This window comes from Misgurnus anguillicaudatus, chromosome 19, assembly GCF_027580225.2.
Source record: "Misgurnus anguillicaudatus chromosome 19, ASM2758022v2, whole genome shotgun sequence".
NCBI lineage: Eukaryota > Metazoa > Chordata > Actinopteri > Cypriniformes > Cobitidae > Misgurnus > Misgurnus anguillicaudatus.
The window spans coordinates 52,041,533-52,068,859 of NC_073355.2; the positions used below are offsets into that span (position 1 = coordinate 52,041,533).

General features: G+C 36.8%; 1 protein-coding gene across 1 annotated transcript in view; it reads right to left on the minus strand.

Moving 5' to 3' along the window:
• Window positions 1–19,405, minus strand: part of LOC141351231 (uncharacterized) — a 137,143-nt gene extending 117,738 nt beyond the window's left edge. Inside the window, exon 1 of the mRNA XM_073857850.1 lies at window positions 18,539–19,405. Coding sequence (XP_073713951.1) covers window positions 18,539–19,127 — 589 coding nt within the window. The 5' untranslated portion in view covers window positions 19,128–19,405. The remainder of the gene's footprint in view (window positions 1–18,538) is intronic.
• Window positions 19,406–27,327: the final 7,922 nt, after the last annotated feature.

The window sequence follows — 27,327 nt, forward strand, 5'->3', positions numbered from 1 at the left end:
GTATGCGTATCGCGCTGACAAACATACACCTGATTTTACTGCCCTGACGAAATCTAAAAGTATAATTTCTCTTATTAGAAGCTAGCCTTATGTTTGCCAGTTATTAAGATGGCGGTTGTAGTTTAAATAGAGGTCGTGAAATAATTAGCATTGACAAAAAACTGCATAAAACAATGTTATGTTCCATATTATAAACTTTTGGTTATGTGTACTTAAGTGAGTAAATAAGTTAAATTCTCAATGAGTGTGATATGGCTCTTATTTACCCCTTTAAATGTAGAATAAAGCTTACTCGGGTATCTTACAATGCACTTATGTTGTTATGCAGTTTTAAAATTAGGGCTGAACGATAAATCGCATGTGTTTGTCACGCGCATCACGTCAGTAATGCCGGTTCCTTGATTAGTATTAAATCGCCATCAGCTTTTTTCAGATGGAGCAGCTTTAACTGCACAGAGCCGTAGTTCCCTGACAATCGGGGCAATTTCGCATTAATTATCGCGGACGTATCGCCTGCGATATGGCCCAAATTGTCAGGGAACTACGGCTCTGTGCAGTTAATGTCGCGCTATCTGAAAACAGCTGATGGCGATTTAATACTAATCAAGGAACCGGCATTACTGACGTGATGCGCGTGGTATCGCATGCGATTTATCGTGCAGCCCTATTTAAAATACAAAATACGAACATGTCTGGATGTAGATAAAGCCTACTTGGTCATATTACAATGCACAAGTTTTGTTGTATGCAGTTTGAAAATACATGTTTGTAGAAAAAGTATATTGTACAATGCACTGATTTTGTTGTTATGCAGTTTCAAAATACAACATGAGTATGTTTAAATGTATATGTAGTCATCATCACTGATATATCTCTGGCCCTCATGACAAACTAATTGAATATCCCTGTCGTAGACGCTCAACACACAATCATATTCATAAATAGTAAAGAAATGCAATGATATTAGGCTATCAGTGCTGCTGTCGCTCTTTCCTATCGCTTATTTTAAAAATGAGCTTATGATCAATAAAATGCAGCTTTTATCTGCTGCTTTTGGTGACGTGAACTCTGGCCTACTTTAAAGGTGCAGTGTGTAATTTTTAGAAGGATCTCTTGACAGAAATGCAAAATAATATACAAAACTATATTATCAGGGGTGTATAAACACCTTTCATAATTAACCGTTATGTTTTTAATACTTTAGAATGAGACGTTTTTATCTACATGCAAAATAATATACAAACTATATTATCAGGGGTGTATAATGACCTTATATAATGAACCGTTATGTTTTCATTACTTTAGAATGAGATGTTTTTATCTACATACACAGAGGGTCCCCTTACATGGAAGTTGCCATTTTGTGCCACCATGTTTCTACAATCTTAAAGGGCGTTTTGCAGGTAAAATTTTTCAACGAATTTGTGCAATTTGCTTGTTGATAATAAACATTTAAACTGTTATCCATTGTATTTTATGTTGTTGGGTATCACAAAACCCGAAAAAGTATGAAAAAGTACAGCAATTTGCAATGATTTTCCTTTCCCTCACAACGCACTGTATGACGTCACGCTGGGGAGAGAATTGACCAAAGCCGCATTGAGAGCATTGAGAATGACTATAGAAAGACGAGTAAAGTACAGTTCTGATAGCGCAGATAATAGATAAATACATACATAGATAGATAGATAGATAGATAGATAGATAGATAGATAGATAGATAGACAGACAGACAGACAGACAGATGGATAGGCTAGTATAGAGAGATAGGCAGACAGCCAGATAGCATAAGGTTAGCATATCTTCGTGTAGAAAGTAAACAAACAATTAACATACTCGTGCATGCTGGCTTGAGGGGGTCCATGATCCTGCCTGAAATGGGTGTAACTTTATGCGATCTTCAGCACAAACGGTTTTGGCGGCATGTCTCTAATCCTGGAAGGTGAGTGAAGCACGTCACGTCTGTTCGCGGGGACCAGCGACCCAAACGCACTCACTTTCTTACAGCCAGTAGCGGAATGGCAATCGAGAGAGTCGGGACTTTCCCGGGCCGATCTGATAATAGTTATTCATTTCGAGTTATATTAGCAACACCGTCTGGCGGCGTGATGTGCGCCGGTTCCCGCAGCCCGCTGGTCAAACTGTGCAGGCAGCCTCTCTGCTCAATAAAGTATATAAAAGTGCTCAACCTGTTCGGCAGGTCCAAACATGTACAGGATTTATAAAAATACGGTGATCAATGAGCGGTTCCTCCTCAAATGGCATAGCCTGTCGTGATGTAAAAAGCCGCCGAACGCCTGTTTATTACAGTATGTATGCGGTCGGATCCGAGTGTGCTGCAGCTGCTGACTGCTGCTGCATAAAATGATCGTGTGATTCGTTATAATCGCATAAACAATATAACAAAGCATCCTTTTATTTCACAAAACAATATATTTGAGATATTATTTGATAGACTAGTAAGTGTGGATTAAGGATGTTTAAAAATCTCTAGCCTGGTGGTCAGGACATGAATGGATCAAATCAGCAAATTTGCGAAGTTTTATTTATCTCCACATATATCATAAATAATAATTAGCAAGGTAACTTTGCAGTATAACACATTATATATTTCCTACGATGTATATATGATTTCCAAATTATATACGTAAGTATTAAACAGCAATAAATGTCTCATCTATCTCTATGGCTCTGGCTGAGTCTTTCTCCACTTCTCCCCAACGTGACGTCATCGCAGAATTGCGTTAAAAAAAACGTTAATACCAAAAACGTAAAAAAAGTGGTCTTTAAGACCATTTTTGAGACATTTTAAAAATTATACACATATCTTGAGTGATTTATGTACCCATTAATCGACAGTGGTGGTTAACCTGCAACATACACTTTAAAGGAATAGTCTACTCATTTTCAATATTAAAATATGTTATTACCTTAACTAAGAGTTGTTGATACATCCCTCTATCATCTGTGTGTGTGCACGTAAGCGCTGGAGCGTGCTGCGATGCTTCGATAGCATTTAGCTTAGCCCCATTCATTCAATTGTACCAATCAGAGATAAAGTTAGAAGTGACTAAACACATCAACGTTTTTCCTATTTAAGACGAGTAGTTATATGAGCAAGTTTGGTGGTACAAAATAAAACATTTTCTAAGCGGACTTAAAACAGGAACTATATTTTATAGCGTAATAGCACTTTTGGGAGTACTTCGACTCGGCGCAGTAACACCCTCCCTCTCCCATTATGAGAGTGAGAAGGGGAGCGGACTTTTCAGGCGAGTCGAAGTACTCCCAAAGGTGCTATTCACAAATCACGTTAATGACCGCACCAGAGCAAGCACACTTTTGCGGTTCCTCTGGAAGTGCATTTTCTAGTTCTTCTTATTATTAAGTGTGCTTGCAAAAGCACACTTATTGTTCTTCTTAAGTTTTATTATTCTTATTATTATTATTCCCGGGTAGATTTTTTGTGTCAGCTCTAGCGACCAGACCGTTTGACGCAGAGACACCGTTCAAACTTTAAAATGTTCGGGCAGTACCGGTGTAAGTTGCTTGAGAGGATGAAGTCACAGATCCATGTCGTTCGGCCGCCATATTGGAGAGAACACAAAACCTTAAAAAAGTTTCACAGGTCACAAATTTTGTCCAAACGTCATGAAATTCCACGTACGCGATCCTTGGACCGAGCCTCACAAAAGTTACTAGAAGGATTTTTGATTTTCGGAAGCGTTTGCGCGCCACAGCCCAAACTAAATGTGCGTCAACGCCGCCAAAACAGGAAGTAGTTCAAATCTCAATATGTCTGTAACATTTATTAACCAAAATTTTTATATGAACTCTTTACTCCAATGTGAAGATGCCCAAGATAAAAAAACATTGCAGTAACATGTCTATATTATATTATTTTCACTTTAAAATGTCCAATTAAAACCTGTGTAAAAATAAAAATGTCATTAGCCTTTACCAGTAGAGGGCAGCCTTTACGTTCAAACATGTTTTTTAGACAGAATGTAAAGATAGCGGCAGCCATCTTTAGAAGCTAAGCTAACAGGCTATTGCTCCGTGAAAAAGTTTGAATAACAATGGCGTTATGTAGTTTTAAGGTTTAAATGGCAAAATGGAATAGAGAAGAGCTGTTGAGAGAATCTGGTGTTCCTTTAAGAGCCATAATACAGCGAAGAGCTGAGGAAGAGAAAGCAGAGAAGCCCGGAGAAGAGGCGGCAGCCTCAGACTCTGCTGCGAGCCCATGGAGGACTCGGTAACCTCGGCTGCCACCCAAGCTTCGTATCGTATATGGACAGATTCCTGGATACATATTTTTAGAATCGTAAACTTCATCTTATTCACTATACAGTATGCGGTTTCGGACGCAAAACTGCAAATGGATTTTATATTCTGAATGCTTGAATCAACGCGAGCTCTCTGGAGAACGTGCATTTTTACATACAGGTAGGAATTATATGATTCAGACATATTTTAATCCCTTTCTTTTATTTCAGTGATATATGGCACGACAAGTTTAATTCCCTTTTTCATCAATGTAATACATTGTAAACGTATTAGTTTGTAAAGACGTCAGTTTCGCGTCCTCGCGTAACGTTAGCAGTGATAGTTTTTCATCGGCTCTATAACAGCTGCATGGTTTAAATGATTGTGAATTGACGCGAAAAAGTGTCACTTTACCTTAAATCATGCATGTTATGCCAAGTGTATTTAAACACATTAAAACACAGCTTGCCACAGCTAGAAGACTGCGTATATTTACATAATCTTCAGATAAGAAAGTTATATATCTAAATCGTATGCTTGACTAACGGGAACACGATCGATTGCATTATGCTGTCAATCATTATGCTGTCAATCACTCAGCGAAGCATTGATTTCACATGGAAAGCAAGAGGACAGGGTCGCAATCTTGATGCGCGTGCATATGTTGCATGAGATGCAGAGCGCGAGTCACCCCTTCACGTGTATTCGCGCTTTGGTCTGCCCGCGTCAAGATGCGAAGACTGACAGTGGTGCGTTAAGAGAACACGGACTCTATGGCTGTTTTAACTTTATTTATTGTATTTCCAGCTTACAACAACTCCTCTTCCGACAGTTGTTGTCTGATATGTCGGCTCAATGATCACAATGACATTAGATGTCTTAATAAAGGAAACGATTTTTGTGAACTGGATAAAAGATCCTGGCGTTTCTCCGAAGTTCAAAGCAGACAAAGGCTCAAATATTATGCGAGTCATCGTTCTCAAACAAGAATGCAATTTAAACGAGTAAGTCAATCGCCCATCGCTCACAGCCCAGCACCTGCACCACTGTATGCGTATCGCGCTGACAAACATACACCTGATTTTACTGCCCTGACGAAATCTAAAAGTATAATTTCTCTTATTAGAAGCTAGCCTTATGTTTGCCAGTTATTAAGATGGCGGTTGTAGTTTAAATAGAGGTCGTGAAATAATTAGCATTGACAAAAAACTGCATAAAACAATGTTATGTTCCATATTATAAACTTTTGGTTATGTGTACTTAAGTGAGTAAATAAGTTAAATTCTCAATGAGTGTGATATGGCTCTTATTTACCCCTTTAAATGTAGAATAAAGCTTACTCGGGTATCTTACAATGCACTTATGTTGTTATGCAGTTTTAAAATTAGGGCTGAACGATAAATCGCATGTGTTTGTCACGCGCATCACGTCAGTAATGCCGGTTCCTTGATTAGTATTAAATCGCCATCAGCTTTTTTCAGATGGAGCAGCTTTAACTGCACAGAGCCATAGTTCCCTGACAATCGGGGCAATTTCGCATTAATTATCGCGGACGTATCGCCTGCGATGTGGCCCAAATTGTCGGGGAACTGCGGCTCTGTGCAGTTGGTGTCGCGCTATCTGGGGACAGCTGATGGCGATTTAATACTAATCAAGGAACCGGCATTACTGACGTGATGCGCGTGGTATCGCATGCGATTTATCGTGCAGCCCTATTTAAAATACAAAATACGAACATGTCTGGATGTAGATAAAGCCTACTTGGTCATATTACAATGCACAAGTTTTGTTGTATGCAGTTTGAAAATACATGTTTGTAGAAAAAGTATATTGTACAATGCACTGATTTTGTTGTTATGCAGTTTCAAAATACAACATGAGTATGTTTAAATGTATATGTAGTCATCACTGATATATCTCTGGCCCTCATGACAAACTAATTGAATAGCCCTGTCGTAGACGCTCAACACACAATCATATTCATAAATAGTAAAGAAATGCAATGATATTAGGCTATCAGTGCTGCTGTCGCTCTTTCCTATCGCTTATTTTAAAAATGAGCTTATGATCAATAAAATGCAGCTTTTATCTGCTGCTTTTGGTGACGTGAACTCTGGCCTACTTTAAAGGTGCAGTGTGTAATTTTTAGAAGGATCTCTTGACAGAAATGCAAAATAATATACAAAACTATATTATCAGGGGTGTATAAACACCTTTCATAATTAACCGTTATGTTTTTATTACTTTAGAATGAGACGTTTTTATCTACATGCAAAATAATATACAAACTATATTATCAGGGGTGTATAAAGACCTTATATAATGAACCGTTATGTTTTCATTAGTTTAGAATGAGATGTTTTTATCTACATACACAGAGGGTCCCCTTACATGGAAGTTGCCATTTTGTGCCACCATGTTTCTACAATCTTAAAGGAATAGTCTACTCATTTTCAATATTAAAATATGTTATTACCTTAACTAAGAATTGTTGATACATCCCTCTATCATCTGTGTGCGTGCACGTAAGCGCTGGAGCGTGCTGCGATGCTTCGATAGCATTTAGCTTAGCCCCATTCATTCAATTGTACCACTCAGAGATAAAGTTAGAAGTGACTAAACACATCAACGTTTTTCCTATTTAAGACGAGTAGTTATACGAGCAAGTTTGGTGGTACAAAATAAAACATAGCGCTTTTCTAAGCGGACTTAAAACAGGAACTATATTTTATAGCGTAATAGCACTTTTGGGAGTACTTCGACTCGGCGCAGTAACACCCTCCCTCTCCCATTATGAGAGTGAGAAGGGGAGCGGACTTTTCAGGCGAGTCGAAGTACTCCCAAAGGTGCTATTCACAAATCACGTTAATGACCGCACCAGAGCAAGCACACTTTTGCGGTTCCTCCGGAAGTGCATTTTCTAGTTATTATTATTCCCGGGTAGATTTTTTGTGTCAGCTCTAGCGACCAGACCGTTTGACGCAGAGACACCGTTCAAACTTTAAAATGTTTGGGCAGTACCGGTGTAAGTTGCTTGAGAGGATGAAGTCACAGATCCATGTCGTTCGGCCGCCATATTGGAGAGAACACAAAACCTTAAAAAAGTTTCACAGGTCACAAATTTTGTCCAAACTTCATGAAATTCCACGTACGCGATCCTTGGACCGAGCCTCACAAAAGTTACTAGAAGGATTTTTGATTTTCGGAAGCGTTTGCGCGCCACAGCCCAAACTAAATGTGCGTCAACGCCGCCAAAACAGGAAGTAGTTAAAATCTCAATATGTCTGTAACATTTATTAACCAAAATTTTTATATGAACTCTTTACTCCAATGTGAAGATGCCCAAGATAAAAAAACATTGCAGTAACATGTCTATATTATGTTATTTTCACTTTAAAATGTCCAATTAAAACCTGTGTAAAAATAAAAATGTCATTAGCCTTTACCAGTAGAGGGCAGCCTTTACGTTCAAACGTGTTTTTTAGACAGAATGTAAAGATAGCGGCAGCCATCTTTAGAAGCTAAGCTAACAGGCTATTGCTCCGTGGAAAAGTTTGAATAACAATGGCGGGATGTAGTTTTAAGGTTTAAATGGCAAAATGGAATAGAGAAGAGCTGTTGAGAGAATCTGGTGTTCCTTTAAGAGCCATAATACAGCGAAGAGCTGAGGAAGAGAAAGCAGAGAAGCCCGGAGAAGAGGCGGCAGCCTCAGACTCTGCTGCGAGCCCATGGAGGACTCGGTAACCTCGGCTGCCACCCAAGCTTCGTAACGTATATGGACAGATTCCTGGATACATATTTTTAGAATCGTAAACTTCATCTTATTCACTATACAGTATGCGGTTTCGGACGCAAAACTGCAAATGGATTTTATATTCTGAATGCTTGAATCAACGCGAGCTCTCTGGAGAACGTGCATTTTTACATACAGGTAGGAATTATATGATTCAGACATATTTTAATCCCTTTCTTTTATTTCAGTGATATATGGCACGACAAGTTTAATTCCCTTTTTCATCAATGTAATACATTGTAAACGTATTAGTTTGTAAAGACGTCAGTTTCGCGTCCTCGCATAACGTTAGCAGTGATCGTTTTTCATCGGCTCTATAACAGCTGCATGGTTTAAATGATTGTGAATTGACGCGAAAAAGTGTCACTTTACCTTAAATCATGCATGTTATGCCAAGTGTATTTAAAAAGTCATGACTTTGAGAAATGTATGACACATTAAAACACAGCTTGCCACAGCTAGAAGACTGCGTATATTTACATAATCTTCAGATAAGAAAGTTATATATCATCGTATGCTTAACTAACGGGAACACGATCGATTGCATTATGCTGTCAATCATTATGCTGTCAATCACTCAGCGAAGCATTGATTTCACATGGAAAGCAAGAGGACAGGGTCGCAATCTTGATGCGCGTGCATATGTTGCATGAGATGCAGAGCGCGAGTCACCCCTTCACGTGTATTCGCGCTTTGGTCTGCCCGCGTCAAGATGCAGAGACCACGGACTCTATGGCTGTTTTAACTTTATTTATTGTATTTCCAGCTTACAACAACTCCTCTTCCGACAGTTGTTGTCTGATATGTCGGCTCAACGATCACAATGACATTAGATGTCTTAATAAAGGAAACGATTTTTGTGAACTAGATAAAAGATCCTGGCGTTTCTCCGAAGTTCAAAGCAGACAAAGGCTCAAATATTATGCGAGTCATCGTTCTCACACAAGAATGCAATTTAAACGTGTAAGTTAATCGCCCATCGCTCACAGCCCAGCACCTGCACCACTGCATGCGTATCGCGCTGACAAACATACACGTGATTTTACTGCCCTGATGAAATCTAAAAGTATAATTTCTCTTATTAGAAGCTAGCTTAATGTTTGCCAGTTATTAAGATGGCGGTTGTAGTTTAAATAGAGGTCGTGAAATAATTAGCATTGCCAAAAAGTGCATAAAACAATGTTATGTTCCATATTATAAACTTTTGGTTATGTGTACTTAAGTGAGTAAATAAGTTAAATTCTCAATGAGTGTGATATGGCTCTTATTTACCCCTTTAAATGAAGAATAAAGCTTACTCGGGTATCTTACAATGCACTTATGTTGTTATGCAGTTTTAAAATACAAAATACGAACGTCTGGATGTAGATAAAGCCTACTTGGTCATATTACAATGCACAAGTTTTGTTGTATGCAGTTTGAAAATACATGTTTGTAGAAAAAGTATATTGTACAATGCACTGATTTTGTTGTTATGCAGTTTCAAAATACAACATGAGAATGTTTAAATGTATATGTAGTCATCATCACTGATGTATCTCTGGCCCCCATGACAAACTAATTGAATAGCCCTGTCGTAGACGCTCAACACACAATCATATTCATAAATAGTAAAGAAATGAAATGATATTAGGCTATCAGTGCTGCTGTCGCTCTTTCTTATCGCTTATTTTAAAAATGAGCTTATGATCAATAAAATGCAGCTTACATCTGCTGCTTTTGGTGACGTGAACTCTGGCCTACATTAAGTCTCATGTTTTTAAGATTATCTTAAGTACTAAAGAAGAATTTTTGGTATATTATGTACAAAACTAGTGTGTGAAAATAGGACACTTTAAAGGGATTGTTCACCCAAAAATTAAAATTATTTAAATTACAATTCTAAAAAAATTTAATAAGAAAACACTGAACATGTGCAGCATAGCTGTTATAGTCGGTTCTAGGCTAGCTAGAGCGGGTTATCTAGGCTTGTGATCCCTGTATTTACATAAAATGGTCTGTGCTAAACCCCGGATGTCCTTCAATGCTGGAAACACCCCTGGTTACAAGCCTGTATACATTTCTGTCTGTGTGTGTGCGTGTGTGCGTGCGTGCGTGCGTGTGTGTGTGTGTCAGGAATGCTTTCACGTAGAGGTCGACCGATATGGCTTTTTCTCTGGCCAATGCCGATATTTAGAAATCAGGGCAGCTGATGGCCGATATGTTAGGCCGATTTTCTATATGTACATAATTATCAAAATGTTCTCATCATTAGCAGATATTTTAAATGTAAAAATGTCACTATTTAAGTCAAAGTCTTTTAAAAAAATTATGACTGGTCTTTCTGAAGAGTTTTACAACCTCCTCTGCACCATGCATTTATCAGACACAGATATTACCTGACACTCTGCTGTCATCTTTGATCAGTTTTTTACCATGGCTTTTATTGCTTTGTAGGATAAAATCCTTATTTGGTAGACCTGATAAAATATTTATTCATCATAAAGTTAACATAGTAATAAATGTCTATGTTTTTTAGTTGAGACTGTTATTTAGGGCAAATCTTTCTAAACAGATTTACGTTCTCCTTTCTGAGGCGCTATAAGTGACTGATTGTGCTGACAGTGACGTCTTGTGAGTTTAGTGTTGGGACAGATCTGTTGTTTCAACCGTTCATTCAAACGAATCCGTTCAAAGGAGTCAGTTCGCGAATCGGACGCATTGTGTTGTAATCCAGGCTGAGCAGCGCAAAACTGTAAACAAAGTGTTACTGTAACAACACGAAAAACAGTTCCTCGGTGGATATGATTTGGTCTTCCGACCTTTCGCCATCGAGTCAGTTTTGTTTTGAGTAATAAAAGCAGGGAGACAGTTTAAAGACAGAACTGTCTCCCTGCTCTCCAGTAACGCATAACTTATGTTGTTATGCAGTTTTAAAATTCAAAATATGAACATGTCTGGATGTAGCATTTTTTTGTGGAGGGAGGTGCCTTTTTTTTTTTAGGTTAGAGCAACTGCCCCTTAAAATTCCTGTGCACGTCCCTGATGCTTAGTTACTGTTGAACGGGAACACGATTGATTGCATTATGCTGTCAATCACTGAGTGAAATATTTTTTTTTATGGTAAATTTGAGAGAAACAGTTGTTACAAGTCTGTATACATTTCTGTGTGTGTGTGTGTGTGTGTGTGTGTGTGTGTGTGTGTGTGTTTTTAAAATGTTCGGGCAGTTCCGGTGTAAGTTGCTTGAGAAGATGAAGTCACAGATCCATGTCGTTCGTCCGCCATATTGGAAACCTTAAAGTTTCACAGGTCACAAATTTTGTCCAAACTTCACGAAATTCCACGTACAGGATCCTTGGACCAAGCCTCACAAAAGTTACTAGAAGGATTTTTGATTTTCGGAAGCGTTTGCTCGTCACAGGCCAAACTAAATGTGCGTGGACGCCGCCAAAACAGGAAGTAGTTTATATCTCAGGAATGATTTCACGTATTGAAACCAAACTTTGTACATGAATTTCGGTCTCCAATGTGAGGATGCACAACATCAAAAGAACAATTTTTTTCCTAAAATTTTACGCTGCCAAACAGGAAGTAGTTTATATCTCAGAAACGCTTTTACGTATTGAAACCAAACGTTGTACATGAACTTGGGACTCCAATGTGAGGATGCACAAACTAAATCGGCGGCACCAGAGCAAGCACACTTTTGCAGTTCGTCCCAAAATGCATTTTCTAGTTAATCATTAGCTAATGGTTTGCAAATATATCATTATGTTGTGACTTTACTTGTTGAGGCACATCATTATTAACTCATTATTTAGTAATTGTATTAATTAACACACTACTAATGCTGTAATTAATAATGTATTAATGCATGTTAGTTTACCTGTATTATAAGGCTTTGGCTCATTGTGGTAATTAATAAATTAATTAACACTATTAGTTCATAAAAGATGTGATGATGGAATTAATCCACAATTACATATTTAATTAATAACAATTCATATATGAACTAATATATTAATCAGACAGACTCTTCATTAGTTGCTAATGAGGCAATCATTAATGAATAGCTTAGATAATCATTAGTAATACATTAATTCAGTATTATCTGTGCATTAGTTAAGCATGAATTCATGACAATTAGTGCACCCTTATTGTAAAGTGTTACCGTAATAATACTTATTTCCTCCACTGTAAACAAGGCAATTGATAATACAGCACATTTTGTACACAAAGGCAATTCAAAGGGGACAGAGAATGAAAAACCATTTTTACCTTGTCTTTATTGAATAATGCTAAACATCTCAGTCTCATAGAAATTCCTCCTTTAGAAATGTCAGCCAGAAAACAGCCCAATCTGAAAAACTGATGCTTATGACATCACAGGCATCTAAGGGCCTTTTTTACACCTGGTCACTTCATGTGTTTTCTCTGATCGGATAGCTATCTGATTTGTTAAAACTGTTCCATTTACATTTGGCCACATAAATGGGTCTTGGCAAAACGAATATGAATCTGATCTTTTACCTCCGCCCAAAATGCAAATACACTATTTATTACTCCGCCTTAAAAAACTTAAGATGAAGTTTATGCAACAATAGGCGGTACTTACTGTATATTGTACTGTATGTTGGGCAGGGGACACGCGTCTCCTTGCTCGGCATGAGCTGAAGCTTGCAGTACAGCGGAGCAGTAGTGACAGCGCAGTGATTTCATGTACAGGTCCATGACGGGAAAAGCATTCACAAAACTCTCTCTTAACGTTTATTTCTTTGTTTAATATCATTTGAGTTTGTCATTAGACTCTTGTAAAGCTTCTATGAAACTTTTTTTATTTGAGAATTCAAATAAAACCCAATAATACATAAAGAGAGATGACATCTAATGCTTGACAGTTTTTCAGACTTGAAAATACTACACACAAATAATCTGTATTTTCTGGTTGTATTCTAATAAAGACACTGAGAAATAATCAGAAAGAAAATAATTTCTTGCACAGCTAGCTGTCGATTATCTGGTACTTAAATAGGGCTGGGCGATAAATCGCCTGTGATTCTCATGCACATCTTGTCAGTAAAGCCGGTTCCTCAATTAGTAGTAAATTGCCATCAGCTGCTTTCAGATGGAGCGGCATTTACTACACAGAGCCGTATTTCACAAAGAAGCTTGGAAAAATCGCATACATTACCGGTCCGGATATGATTTGTCCACGATTATGAAAATTGTCTTGCCAAGCTTCTAATCGCTGAACCGACTTTACTGACGAGATGCGCATGAGAATCCAGGTGATTCAGCCCTAGCCCTATACTTAAATTTAAGTTTACTTAAAAATGAAACTTTAAACTTATTTAAAGACTCATATTAAAAACATAAAAATAAACATAGCTATTTTAATAAGTACATTGACTCCCTCTGTCACTATCAAGGTGTTGAGGTTCTGAGAAACCTCTCTCTCAGTTACTGAAGTGAAACAGACATCATCTGAAATGACAGCAGGAACTCCAGAGAAATGTTTAGGTTTCTAGCACAAGCAGACTTCAGTCAAATAGTGTATAATGTTGTTACTGTGTACAGTTTACAATATTAAATATCATGTTTAGTAGTATTTACATAATTCTGTCTTTTCCCTTTCACAGAAAGGCCCAATTAGATTTATTTTTCTGCTCTTCAATTTCTTTCTGTAGCTCTTCTATTTCTTCACCTTTTTGTTCTTTAAAGTTTTGATGAAGTTCATCTTGTTTTTCTCTCAGTTGCTCATCATGTCTCTCTGTTCTCTTTCTTTCCCCTTTTTCTCATTCTCCCATCTGTCATTTCTTGTCCTCTTCCCATTCTCTCTGATATCGTTGTGATATCATACTTTACTCTTTAATTTATTTTGTGTCATTTTCAGCTTCTCTTATTTTTCTCACCCATTCTTTTCTCTCTCCCTTATCATTCACTTCTCTTTTGTTCATCTAAATCTCTCTTTTAAATCTCATTCTCTTGTTTCTATTAAAACTGTATGATGAGATTTTCTTTAGCTTTCATCTTCTCTTGATCTTGTCTGTATTTTCTCTATTTTCTTTTTAATGCTCATCTCAGCTTCTTCAAACATGTTGTTAGTGAAATATTGACCGTGATTTGTTGTTTTCATCTCTTCTATCATCTTTATCAGTTTCATTACTTGAGTTCTGTCTTGTGTTTCATTGTTATTAAAGGCCATATATCTGTTTCCACAGTCTCTGATCAGTTTCTTCAATTCTGCAGAGTTGCTTCTCTTGACATAATCCTCTATGGATTTACCCTTAAGATCATCTCCTCTTGTGAACAGAACGATGCTGAACTGTGTAACTTTAGTACCAAAGATCATCATCATCTGATTTATTGTGTCTGATTCCTCTTGAGTGAATCTACCCACACTCAACACAATGATGAAGGCGTGAGGTCCAGGTGATGACAGTGAAACACATTTCATGATTTCATCCAACACTTGATCATTTTGTGTTTTTGTGTCAGACAGACCTGGAGTATCAACAACAGCGACTGATCGACCATCAACTTCACAAACTCCTTTCTCACAAACACTCGTCACTGAATCTACACTTTGTTGGCTGAGAAATTCATTTAGTCCCAGTATTGTGTTTCCTGTTGCGCTCTTTCCATGACCCCTCTTTCCAATCAAAACAATCCTTAAATGCTTCAGATCTTCAGGTTCATCTTTAATACCTGAAAAACAAGTTAAGAGGTAGGATCTTACTATTGTACACAAAGTTACTATCCTTAAAAAAGCCAAAAGCTCATGCGAGAATATGCTAAAAAAATATTTTAATAAAAATGTCCAAATGTTTGAACTTCTCAAGGACACTGTTCTGGGTCATTCTGGCATATTTTGTGGTTAAGCCTTTTTTCTGAAAAATTACTTTACCTTCTTCAAATTGTACATTAAATGTAATTTATGAAATACAGTGACGACAGAGCACTGTAAATATTAAAGCAATAGGAGTTTGAGGTATATCACACAACTCTCAGAGCATTATTGCTTTTATACAACAGTTTGACGGCACAAGTTTGAAAAAAGAAAACTAGAAAACAACAACGGAGTTTCTTTAAAAGCCTTTTTTATGAGGATCTACTTTTTTCTGCCACAGACATAATGCTCAGAATAACAGGTAACCCTTTCAGCCATTTGTTTTGAATGTTGTAGTTTACAACAAAGCATTCTGGACTCCTCCAACTGCCTTTGAGAATGATGTGCTATATTGGGACTGGATTTTGGGTTAACACAAAGAAATGCCAAGTTCCATCAGATAAGGCTGCTCAAACAACAAACAGAAATCTTTAATGGCTGACCACAGTGCCAAAGCTGAGAAGAAGAGGACATTTTGATTGGTCCACCGTAACAATTCCTTAAGGAAACAGCATGACTATGCAAAGTATTGGCTAAACCAGTGTACAAATCTTTACATGCTTCCACCAACAAAATTGACATAAAACCATCACCTATTGACGACATACTCTTTTAAAGAGACATCATTCTGAATTACATCTTAATGTTATAAAACTGTTAAATTAATCACAAATTAATGCATGCATGATGTCAATGGTATTTTGGAAGTGGATTGGTAAGTGAAAAATGCATATATGAAATTCTAAAGACAAAGTTAAACTCTGTAGTTTATTCTATTCAAATGAGTTCCTCACAGGGAAGAAGGGTGGGCCACATTCTGTGGGCTCCTTCTGACATCAACAGCCAATCACAGTCCTGCAACAGTAAAAGCGGCAATATGCAAACGCCTTATTTGAAAAGTTATAAAAACACCCTTTTTCAAACATTATTCGTTCTGAGTCTTTTTAGCTTTGTGCTAAGAGACTGAAACAGAGCACCCAAGTTCTGAGTCTCCCCAGAAATTGTAACAGGACAAACCCTATCGTTCTGAGTTTGCAGCCTGTGTGCTAGTGATTGTAACAGTACAAACCTAACCCAAGTTCTGAGTCTCCCCCTGAGAGAGACAATAACTGTAACGGCATCATTCTAACTCTCCAGTCTCAAGTTCTGAATCTCCAGTCCATGTGGTAGGAGTTAAGCGCAGATCACAAGTTCTGAGTTTCTGGCCTGTGTGTACAGAGACAAAACGGATCACACCACGTTCCGAGCTTCTCGTCCAGAAAGGCAATCACAGACGTCTGCAACAAGGTGAAGCTCAGGAAAGCAAACCTTTACTTTAAGGGACCTTTATCTGCGTGTTTCAGATTGTTAAGGACCTTCTGCACCGACTCCAGGACCACATCTGCAAGTTTCAGATTGCTAGAATCCTCTCGGTGCTTCAGGAGATCAGCTTTTTTACAGCACTTCATGTTCAAGGCTGTTACACTGAACCTGACTCTTTCCCATTTGCAGCATGGAAAAGCCTGACCCGTGGCCAACATGCCACTTCCAGACTACTCATTCGACCGCAGAGAACGTAAATATCACATAACCAAACCTTCTCCTGAAACCTTGGCATTGGTGTATTGTGTCAGTAACTATTTACCATAGATGCTTAACAATGTTGCATAACTGATTTTTACATGTTTAACACTAAATTATTTAATTATTTGTGTTATAAGACATAAGGCTGTTACTTATTAGAAACAGAAAATATTTTGCCATAAATTCAAATCAGTCACTTCTATTCTCTATAATTTGCGCTTGTTTTTGTTAGAAATTATCTTAATATGTAAGCTTACTTTATTTATGTTTATAAAACGGTTAGTTCCAATCCTTGATTCTGATTGGTCAATAGGTGTGCTTTATTCACAATAAAACACTGCTATGACTGCTTCACCCAACGGTTCTATTTAATATCACTGCGCCCTTAGCAACACCCTTAGCAACACATAAACATATAATGTGACAAAGAGAACAGTTTGTTGTTTTTATTTGAGCTTTCCGCTTCGTGTCGTGCCTAACAACGCCCTTCAGCCGTTACTTATTCACGATACAGCACAGCCTCTCGTACCTTATTGCTTACATATCATTAAGACCATTTAGACAAATATTCTGTATGTTTACATAAAAAATATATAATGTGTTAAAATTGTGTACTGTCTCTTTAAGAATTTGGGGACTGTGAAGCTTGCGGGTAGTGCGTAGGACTACAGTGGAATACAGTGGAGTTGCACAATTTTCTTTACTGCATCCGTAATATTTAAAGGAACAGTATGTAAGGAATGTATATCAATTAATCATAAAATGGCCCTGATGTGTCACTAGACATTAAGAAATCATTTTCATTTCAAAAATACTTATATCACTGACAACAGGGGTATAGCCAGGATATTGTCATTTAAAAAGTGGAGTTGCAGCCCTCAACTGATGTTTATGTTGTCATTTTGTGTATTGGCCACCAGTTGTGTGATTGCAGTACCAGTTTTGGCCACAAGTTTTGTGATTGCAATACCAGTTTTGGTCACAATCCTACATACTGTTCATTTAAGATCATATATTGTTTGTATATTTTTTATGTTTGATTTAAATGATAAACAAGATCAAAGGAAGCGCATGGTGCATGTAATCACGAATCGTTCTCTTCCATGAAAGCCGATCTCAGAATATATTAAAATTTCTCAGATTTATAACTTTTGTGAACTACAAATGCAAGTTGATGTCATACTGGGATTGCTTGGCAAAGATAACTTACAAACATGAGACCAGATGGACTTATGACTGGCACACAATACTGAAACAAAGGGTATGTTTAGAGGTTTTGATTTCTCATGTTCATTCTATATGCACTGTCGGACATGATATAGTTTATTGATTGATTGTGCCGCCCACCATGGGGTCTTGCGATGTTCAAAAATATGATCTTATATTATGTTATTTTTTTACAAAATAGAGTAACGCGAGTAACACACTCATTTAAATTTCAGTAATTGTAATTGCATAACTTGATTTAAAAAATACTTTGTTACATGCTCATTACTGCTAAAAGTAGTGGAATTACAGTAACACGTTGTTAAATCTAAATATGCTGAGTCTCAACATCTGATTATTATGATGTCATTCCAAGTGTACATGAAACTATGGCATGATTATACAAAGCTCATCATCAGAAAATGGGAACCACTTTATTTCTGGTGAAACCCTGACTGTGAAAACACAGCTAAAGTCTTTTTTTCAGATATAAAGAGTTTTCTATATAAAATCACCCTACGTAATGTAAAGCATATTCTCTGAAAATATTATTTTGATATCTTTAATATTGACTAAGTGAGGTCATATACGAGATTAAAATCAATGTGAAATCAAACTTTGATGCTCTTTGATGCCCAAATATCATCTTTAGATTATGAGACTTTAACCTGGATTACACAGACAGGGGTACATTTTACAATATGTAGTAATTTATATTATGTACAAAATAATTTTAAAACAGTTCACTCTTTGCTTTAACATGTTTTTTTTTTTCAAATGAAATATGAATAAAACAGGTATTTACAGCCATATTCATAGCAACAAAATCGTAAATACTTACAAAATAAGCCTCCATCTTTTTTCATTTCATGGCTCTCTTTAGGTTTTCCATCATCTTTGGGATAAGAAATATCCTTCATGGATCTCATTGAATCTTCATGTTTAGTCACATCTGAATCAACAGATGATCCTTCTGCATCTTTATAGATGTCACATTTGAGATATTCTTCAGGTTCTTTCTTGAGTATCTCGTCTACCCTTCTCAACATCTCAGAGCACCATCGCGGTTGTCTTTCATTAAAGTGAAGATGTCCTCCTCCACACACATTGATTAACTGAGTGATAAATGTATTATTTCTCACAGATTTGTGTTTGTAGCTGTGTGTATCTTTATCAGTAGTCAGCACTATGGTGCGTTTCATTGCCTGATCACTGAATTCTTTCAGCACAATCTTCATTCTTTCTTTGTACTTTACTCTGAAGTCATGAGGTTGGAGCACAAGTATAAACACATGAGGTCCTGGAGCAGACACTTTTACACACTCCCTCACTCTTGCTGTGATGTGATGGTGTGAGAAGTTCGGCTGGACCACGTGAGGAGGACAGTGGATCACAGCAACATGTCTGTTCTCCAGCATTCCTCTGAACATCACGCTGTGATTCTGTAAATCTTCAGTCTCCTTCACATCTGTCCCCAGGATAAAGTTTATCACTCTGATGTTTTCTGATAAACTCTTCCCCAGCAGAACAATCCTCAGATCACTCACTGAAACACATTAAAAACCTAATTTGCACTGAAACCTTTGGATCATATAGTATGTTAACTTTTCAGTAAATATTTCTGTTAGTCATACAATAAATGCTACTGCTACTCGTGTGCTATTTAAGTTAAGAAAATTATAATTTTCACGTTTAGCGCCGCGTTGTTTAACTAGCAAATGCATTTGCACCCCCTTTTGCGCCCATGGGCGTTCTGGTCTGAAAACGAGGTGTGTTGTTGCCACGTGTTTTTAATGCTTTAAAAAACCTGACGCTGTCCAAGTGCTGAACCTTGCGGAGAGCCGTTTGTAAATTCTGTACCTCCTGTTTGTAAGAAATAAAGTATTTTTAGAGTACAAACCTTTTCTTACATACTTGTAAATTATTTTTTGATGATATTGGATAGCCATACATTTAAAGCAATTAAAAGCCTGATTTTTTACTTCCATGACTAAAAGAAAACGGGTTTTAAAGGTTTTAATGAAAAAATAAAAATTTCAATACAAGTGAAAAACAACACAATTATTTAACATTAATCTTAAACTGGAGATCTTCTTCCTCCGCTTAGTTTTTCAGTTTACAAAGTCCGTCATCTAAATAGGCATTAGACAGAGTGCCAGCACAACAGGCTTTTAAAGGGGATGAGAGCTAAGACTGTCATTGGTTTATTGCACGTTACGCCCGAAATACTCCCATTAATCATTAAAAAAATAGGACCATCCCTTTTCGACCATGCGCTCGGCGCACAAACCATTTTTCCCGTCGTTAAATTAGCAAAAGTGGATTTGGACACGCCCATTTAGACATTGCGCGGTGCACTTTAGACAATGCACTTAGATCGTTACAATAGGGCCCCTAGATGTGAATGTCACGAAGGGACCTCAGATTCTTCTGACTCCATATGAGGAGATGCCAGGCGAGATGCGAGAGGTGACAAGAGCGTAAACCGCCTTGGCGATTGATGTACGCAACAGTCGCAATGTTGTTGGTGCAAACTAATATATCTTTGCCTAGAAGCACGTTGTTGAAACGGATAAGAGCAAGATATACAGCCCACCACTCGAGGCAATTTTAATACCCCTCTGCACTTTTTGTAAAGACATGAGAAGAGAGAAAGCCCAAATGGTAAGACGTTGTACTGATATGCCCGCCCCTTTAACGCAAAGTGGAGAAACGGCCTGTGTCTGGAGAGAATCAAAACAAGAAATTATACATCCTTCAGGTCTATGGCTGCAAACTAATCTTGTGGGCGGATGCATTGAAATATGCTCCTCTGCGTCAGTATTTTTAACTGCATTCTGTGAAGTACTCGATTCAGTACACGCAGGTCCAAAATCGGTCGCAACCCGCCACTTTTCTTGGGTACTATGAAGTAAGAGCTGTAAATCCCTGACATTATCTCAGCTGGAGGGACTGGCTCAAATGCGTCCTTCACCAGTAGGACAGCAATCTCTGCGTGTAGTACAGGCGCATTGGAAGCTTTCACCATAGTGAAGGGATTACCTGGATGCCGGCGAATTGAATCGCATAGCCGAGGCGGATCGTGCGTAAAAGCCAATGCGACGGACTGGGAAGCCCACAGCGAGCGTGCGAGGGGAATTAACAACGCGACTGGAAATTAAAGAAAGCCAGCCTTGGTAGGAGTGAATGACTGTCTTTACTCACACTGCTCTTTTAGGGAAGTACTCTTTTTTGCTGTGATTGATGATCTTTACAGGAGCGAGCTTCTCGATAGCAGATAATTGCCAGCTTTCAAAGCAAAAAAAGCTGATTTTCGTATTGCACCTGCTGCCCGTTATCTACCAAGTTCATTGGCGTTTTAGAAGTCTCTCGAAGTAGATTCGATTGCATTCCCAATTCGTCAGTCACGACGTGGCGTTGTAGTGAAATGACAGAAGCTATTTGACTTAGTTTCTACCTCCTATTTATAGCTTCGGCTCGGGTTCTACATCACCTGTGATATCATCAGCTGACATCTATATATAGCAGTAGTTTTACACATTTTTCAGGTGTGTCACACTGCATGACGTTCCCCAAAATGTCTTTCCATGACGTAGCGTAGAGTTCCCTCATAAGGGAACCATTTTAAAAAAAAAATGTATTTCATCTGGGACAGTGCACATTAATAATACATAAATATGTAACATGCACCACATTTAGCAAGTATTTACTTTCTCATGTCTACATTGTTGTGCATCATGTATTATGTTTTCACTATGTGCTACTAAATGCAAATATCCTCTAATGCCAATAAAATGAACTTTTTGAAATGTAAAATTTAATGAGAGAGAGAGAGGGCGGGAACTTACTGTTTGGTCGATGCCCATCAGGGCTCTGTCTTCCAGTCGGATTTCTCTCATATTTTTCTGTTTCACACAATTAAGAAAAAATTGGCCATTCAGCACATCTACATAAATATGTTATATACAAATGACATGTAACTACATGACAAGGCACAAGCAGGGCTCATCTACTGGCCTTCCTTCAACGTGATTATATATATATATATATATATATATATATATATATATATATATATATATATATATATATATATATATATTCTCCCTGTAGGTTTTTTTAACCCCTGCTCAGTCAGCTGACATTGGCATAACTTAGCACCCTTTTCTATAAATGACATTATTACTACACTCACTAGTATACTTTAATCTTTGCCGCTGTAGTCTGCTGCTTATGTTGTCCATCAATTTTTCTGTGTTTTTCCTGAATCTATTAATGTAAAGCTGCTTTAAAACAATTAACAATGAAAAGCACTATATAAAATAAATTCAATTGAATTAATTGCGCAGCCTACATGTACGTATAAATCCATTATAAGCAGATGTATAGATGAGGGATTTATGTGTGGATATGTTTTATATACAGATGTATAATAAGGTGACCAGACGTCCCCGTTTTCCGGGGACAGTCCCGTTTTTTGGTGTTCTGTCCCCGACTGAAGCTGTCCCCGGAAATGTCCCCGTTTTACAGCATGTCCAAAACAACCAGCAAATACACTGATAAACCCGATCAACATAGCGTTTGTAGTACCATACTGGAGCAATCATGTAATGATTATTTTCACCAGCAGAGGGGGCCGCAAGCTACTGATTACTTGCGCACCCCACTGATTTAGCGATGAAGAATTTACAACGAGACACATGAGAAAGCATCATTATCATCACTCAAGTTATCATAAGATATGAAAACAGTTAAAGTTATGGGGGCTTAAAGTACTAACTACTCATGTTAAATTAAAATAATAAACCAATGAAGTGAACTGATCACAGTATGTTACGGAGCATTTGTTTTGTGTAGGCTAAATATGTTTACATTTTGCAATATTCCTTGTTTTTTTCACGTTTACAATGTTATGAAATCAGCTGAAGTAGTACCAGAAGTCATTTTTGATGAGGTATGTCTCTTGTGTAAAAAACGGGAGAAAATAGATTTTTAGGCTACAGAAATTGTTCAATTAATTGAATTAGAAACAATGCAAAAATGACTTTCTTATTAGTATTTTTCTCTTGTTTTCAGTACAAATACAAAAAAATTCTTAAGTCAAGATGCATTTTCTTGATGGGCAAAAAGACCTAAGAATATAAGTCTATTTTTTAGACCAAAATATCAAATTTGTGCTTAAAACAAGCAAAAAAAATCTACCACTACTTAATTAAAGAAAAATATTTTTGTATGTTTTAAGCACAAATTCACTTAAATTTATTTATTTTTTTGTCTTTAAGATAGATTTTTCTTAGGGGATTTTGCTTATCAAGAAAATGCATCTTGTTTTAAGATTTTTTAGATATTTGTATTGAAAATAAGAAAAAATTATATTAAGTAAGAAGAAATTCATTTTTTGCAGTGAACCCACAACAATAAAAAAGAAAACTTAAAAAAAAAAATTTGTCCCCATTTTTTAATTTATAGATAACAACAAATGAGATTTTAATGATATTTTCACCATTTAACTAGAAAATGTCCCCGGTTTTCATTTAAAAAATCTGGTCACCTTAATGTATAAACAACATCGATATAGACATGTGTTTAGATTTAACGGAGTTACCAGCTGATATATAGGCCTGTAAGTGTGTGTCTGGATTTCTCTGTTTAATTTGTTTGTGTAAACTTGTAAACATTTGGCCGTATAGGGTACGTGAGAAAATGAAAGTAAAACCAAAAACTTCATAAGAACAGTGGAAACGAAGAAAATGCTTATGGCATTTATAGGATTGTAATACAACAAACACTTACCATGTTTTTCATCTGGAGATAAAGACATTTTACGAGCGCAGGAGAAAGTTTATCATTGTATTCATTTACATCAAACCGACACGAACACTTCCGCTAAATGAAGCACAAACACGCAGCAGGTGAAGCTGACAAACACACGCGCCTTGCGCTACACTGACATCTAGAGGACCGAGATGAGAACACATCCTTATCTAAAATATAACTGTACAAAAAATATAGTTTATGATAGACTGCAGTATTTCAAAGATTTAAAAATCAGGCAAACTATGTACATCAAGATTTTCACTGATTAACATGCATTTGCGCTTCACAATTATTGTTTGAGTAAAATGTTTTCATCTCTGTCCTCTGGATGTCAGTGTAGAGTAAGGCACGTGTGTCTATTTTATTAAACAAAGAAAATTTATATTTTACAAAAATACCAGATTATACAAACCATTCGTCAAAAATTGTGTATTCATAAAAAGTATTCGTCGCTTTTTCATTATCAATGTTCTTTAAACTGGTGCAGTAGTTCTTGGTTTCCTGGAGAAAATGAATGACATTTGGCTTGGATCTTCTTACACTGTAAAAAATACTTTGCTACCTTAAAAAAACTCGGATTTACCAGTCATTTCAACTTACTATTATTTATCTTGACTAGAGATGAGTTTGTATAACTTATCAAATTAAGTTGACTTTTCTCAACTATATTTTATAAGTTGTGACAACTCATCTCTGTTGACATGACTTGTAAATCTGAGTTCATTTAACAAAAAAATGCAAGGCAGCAAAGTATTTTTCACAGTGTACAGTATGTATGTGAAATTTCCCCCAAATTATCAAAAGTTGTACAGAATGGCAATATTATTATCAATCATATAATATAGATATACATATGTCAAAGTTATTTAATTTCAATGTAATATCAGTTTTCCTTCTAATAAAGTTTTTCATATCCACCCAACTCAATTACAAAATAATGTGAACAAAAATCACAGAAATAATCAATATTTAAATAAAATCTCTCCAATACACTTTTATATACCATGTAAAAACCTAAATCTTTTACTTGGTTATTCTGTGAAAAATATTGTTTTAATAACAAAGCTTTATTTCAGTCTATATTTCTAACTGATCCACATTAAACATTAATGAAAGAATATATTGTTTTGTCTCAATTTACACTCCAGTTATTATGTCTCTAAGGTAAGTTTAATATCTGTGCAAAAGTGTTACAGCTGTGATTTTTTTCAAAGCTGGAGACGTTTTGTGCAAGAAGAGAATCTGTTTAAGCGCTAAAACACTGAACAAGTTTTTAAATAAAACTTCATAATATTCACACACAAGTTCATGTTTATCCTCACATAGGCAAGGCAAGGCATGCTTTGGCCTAAATCTTAGTGCTTTACACTATTTTGACCAGCAGGTGTCACCAGCATGTGGTGTTTCAAACACTTTAAACAACTGAATCAATTTGTGAAGCAATTGGTTCAATTGATTCAAAGCTTGAAAAATCTTTGTTTCTCTCATCACTAGCACAAACATGAAAAAGCCTTCAGTTAAATGTTTGCATTCAATAAAGAAGTGAGTCTTTGTCCTATCAGTAGCATTTTAAAGTTCATAAACACATTGTGGCTTTTTTAATTATGTCCTTGGTCTTGACTGAATTCAACATGCAGAGCAGTAGTTTTTCTTCTTCTTTTGTTTATTGGTGGATTACAAACAACTTTAAGGAGCATACTGCCACCTACCATACAGGAGTGTGTAGCATCAATCCTGTGTCTTTAAGAAATGTAAATAAAGCCTCCTGCATTAAGACTAGCAGAGTGACGCAATCTCATTCATTTTAATGGAAGCTAGGCGACAGTGACCATTGGTGTAACTAATAAAGTGTAACTTTATGCAAATTAAAAGCGACTTTCGGGAGCGACTACCAACGAGAACGAAGCGGTGGAGTTCACGTCATCCGTCTCTCATCGGTTACTGGAGTTGACGTTACTCATTTATGACAACCAGATTTAGAAAAGCCTCCTAATGACTCATTGAAAGAGACGAGTGACACAATGCAACAAAATCACTTATAATGTAAATGAGCCTTTCCTTTTTATCCCCTTTCCCTCTCCTACTTTTTCCAGTATCCCCTTCAGATTCCTCCAGTGGCGGCCGGTGACTTCTTTTTTCGAGGGCGCTCGATGCAAAGTTCGTCACAACATGTATGTAACATCTAAGTTATGGGCCCTTTAAATGATTATATTGTCAACTGTCAAACATGGTATGGTAACATAATTAAGTGTGCTTGCAAAAGCACACTTATTGTTCTTCTTAAGTTTTATTATTATTTTTCCCGGGTAGATTTTTTTGGCCAGCTCTAGCGATTAGACCGTTTGACACAGAGACACCGTTCAAACTTTAAAATGTTCGGGCAGTACCGGTGTAAGTTGCTTGAGAAGATAAGGTCACAGATCGATGTCGTTCTTCCGCCATATTGGATAGAACACAAAACCTTAAAAAAGTTTCACAGGTCACAAATTTTGTCCAAACTTCACGAAAATCCACGTACACGATCCTTGGACCAAGCCTCACAAAAGTTACTAGAAGGATTTTTGATTTTCGGAAGCGTTTGCCCGTCGCAGCTCAAACTAAATGTGCGTCGACGCCGCCAAAACAGGAAGTAGTTTATATCTTAGGAACGCTTTCACGTATTGAAACTAAACTTTGTACATGAATTTGGGTCTCAAATGTGAGGATGCACAACATCAAAAGAAAAAAAAAAAATTCTAAAATTTTACGCCGCCAAACAGGAAGTAGTTTATATCTCAGGAACGCTTTCATGTATTGAAACCAAACTTTGTACATGAATTTGGGATTCCAATGTGAGGATGCACAACATGAAAATAACATTTTTTTTTCTAAAATTTTACGCCGCCAAACAGGAAGTAGTTTATATCTCATGAAAGCTTTCAAGTATTGAAACCAAACTTTGTACATGAATTTGGGTCTCCAATGTGAGGATGCACAACATCAAAAGAAATTTTTTTTTTCTAAAATTTTACGCCGCCAAACAGGAAGTAGTTTATATCTCAGGAACGCTTTCATGTATTGAAACCAAACTTTGTACATGAATTTGGGTTTCCAATGTGAGGATGCACAACATGAAAAGAACATTTTTTTTTCTAAAATTTTACGCCGCCAAACAGGAAGTAGTTTATATCTCAGGAACGCTTTCACATATTGAAACCAAACTTTGTACATGAATTTGGGTTTCCAATGTGAGGATGCACAACATCAAAAGAAAAATTTTTTTCTAAAATTTTACGCCGCCAAACAGGAAGTAGTTTATATCTCAGGAACGCTTTCACGTATTGAAACCAAACTTTGTGCATGCATTTGGGTCTCCAATGTGAGGATGCACAACATCAAAAGAACATTTTGTTTTCTAAAAATTTTACGCCGCCAAACAGGAAGTAGTTTATATCTCATGAATGCTTTCAAGTATTGAAACCAAACTTTGTACATGAATTTGGGTTTCCAATGTGAGGATGCACAACATCAAAAGAAAAATTTTTTTCTAAAATTTTACGCCGCCAAACAGGAAGTAGTTTATATCTCAGGAACGCTTTCACGTATTGAAACCAAACTTTGTGCATGCATTTGGGTCTCCAATGTGAGGATGCACAACATCAAAAGAACATTTTGTTTTCTAAAAATTTTACGCCGCCAAACAGGAAGTAGTTTATATCTCAGGAACGCTTTCATATATTAAAACCAAACTTTGTAAATGAATTTGGGTCTCCAATGTGAGGATGCACAACATCAAAAAAAATTTTTTTTTCTAAAATTTTACGCCGCCAAACA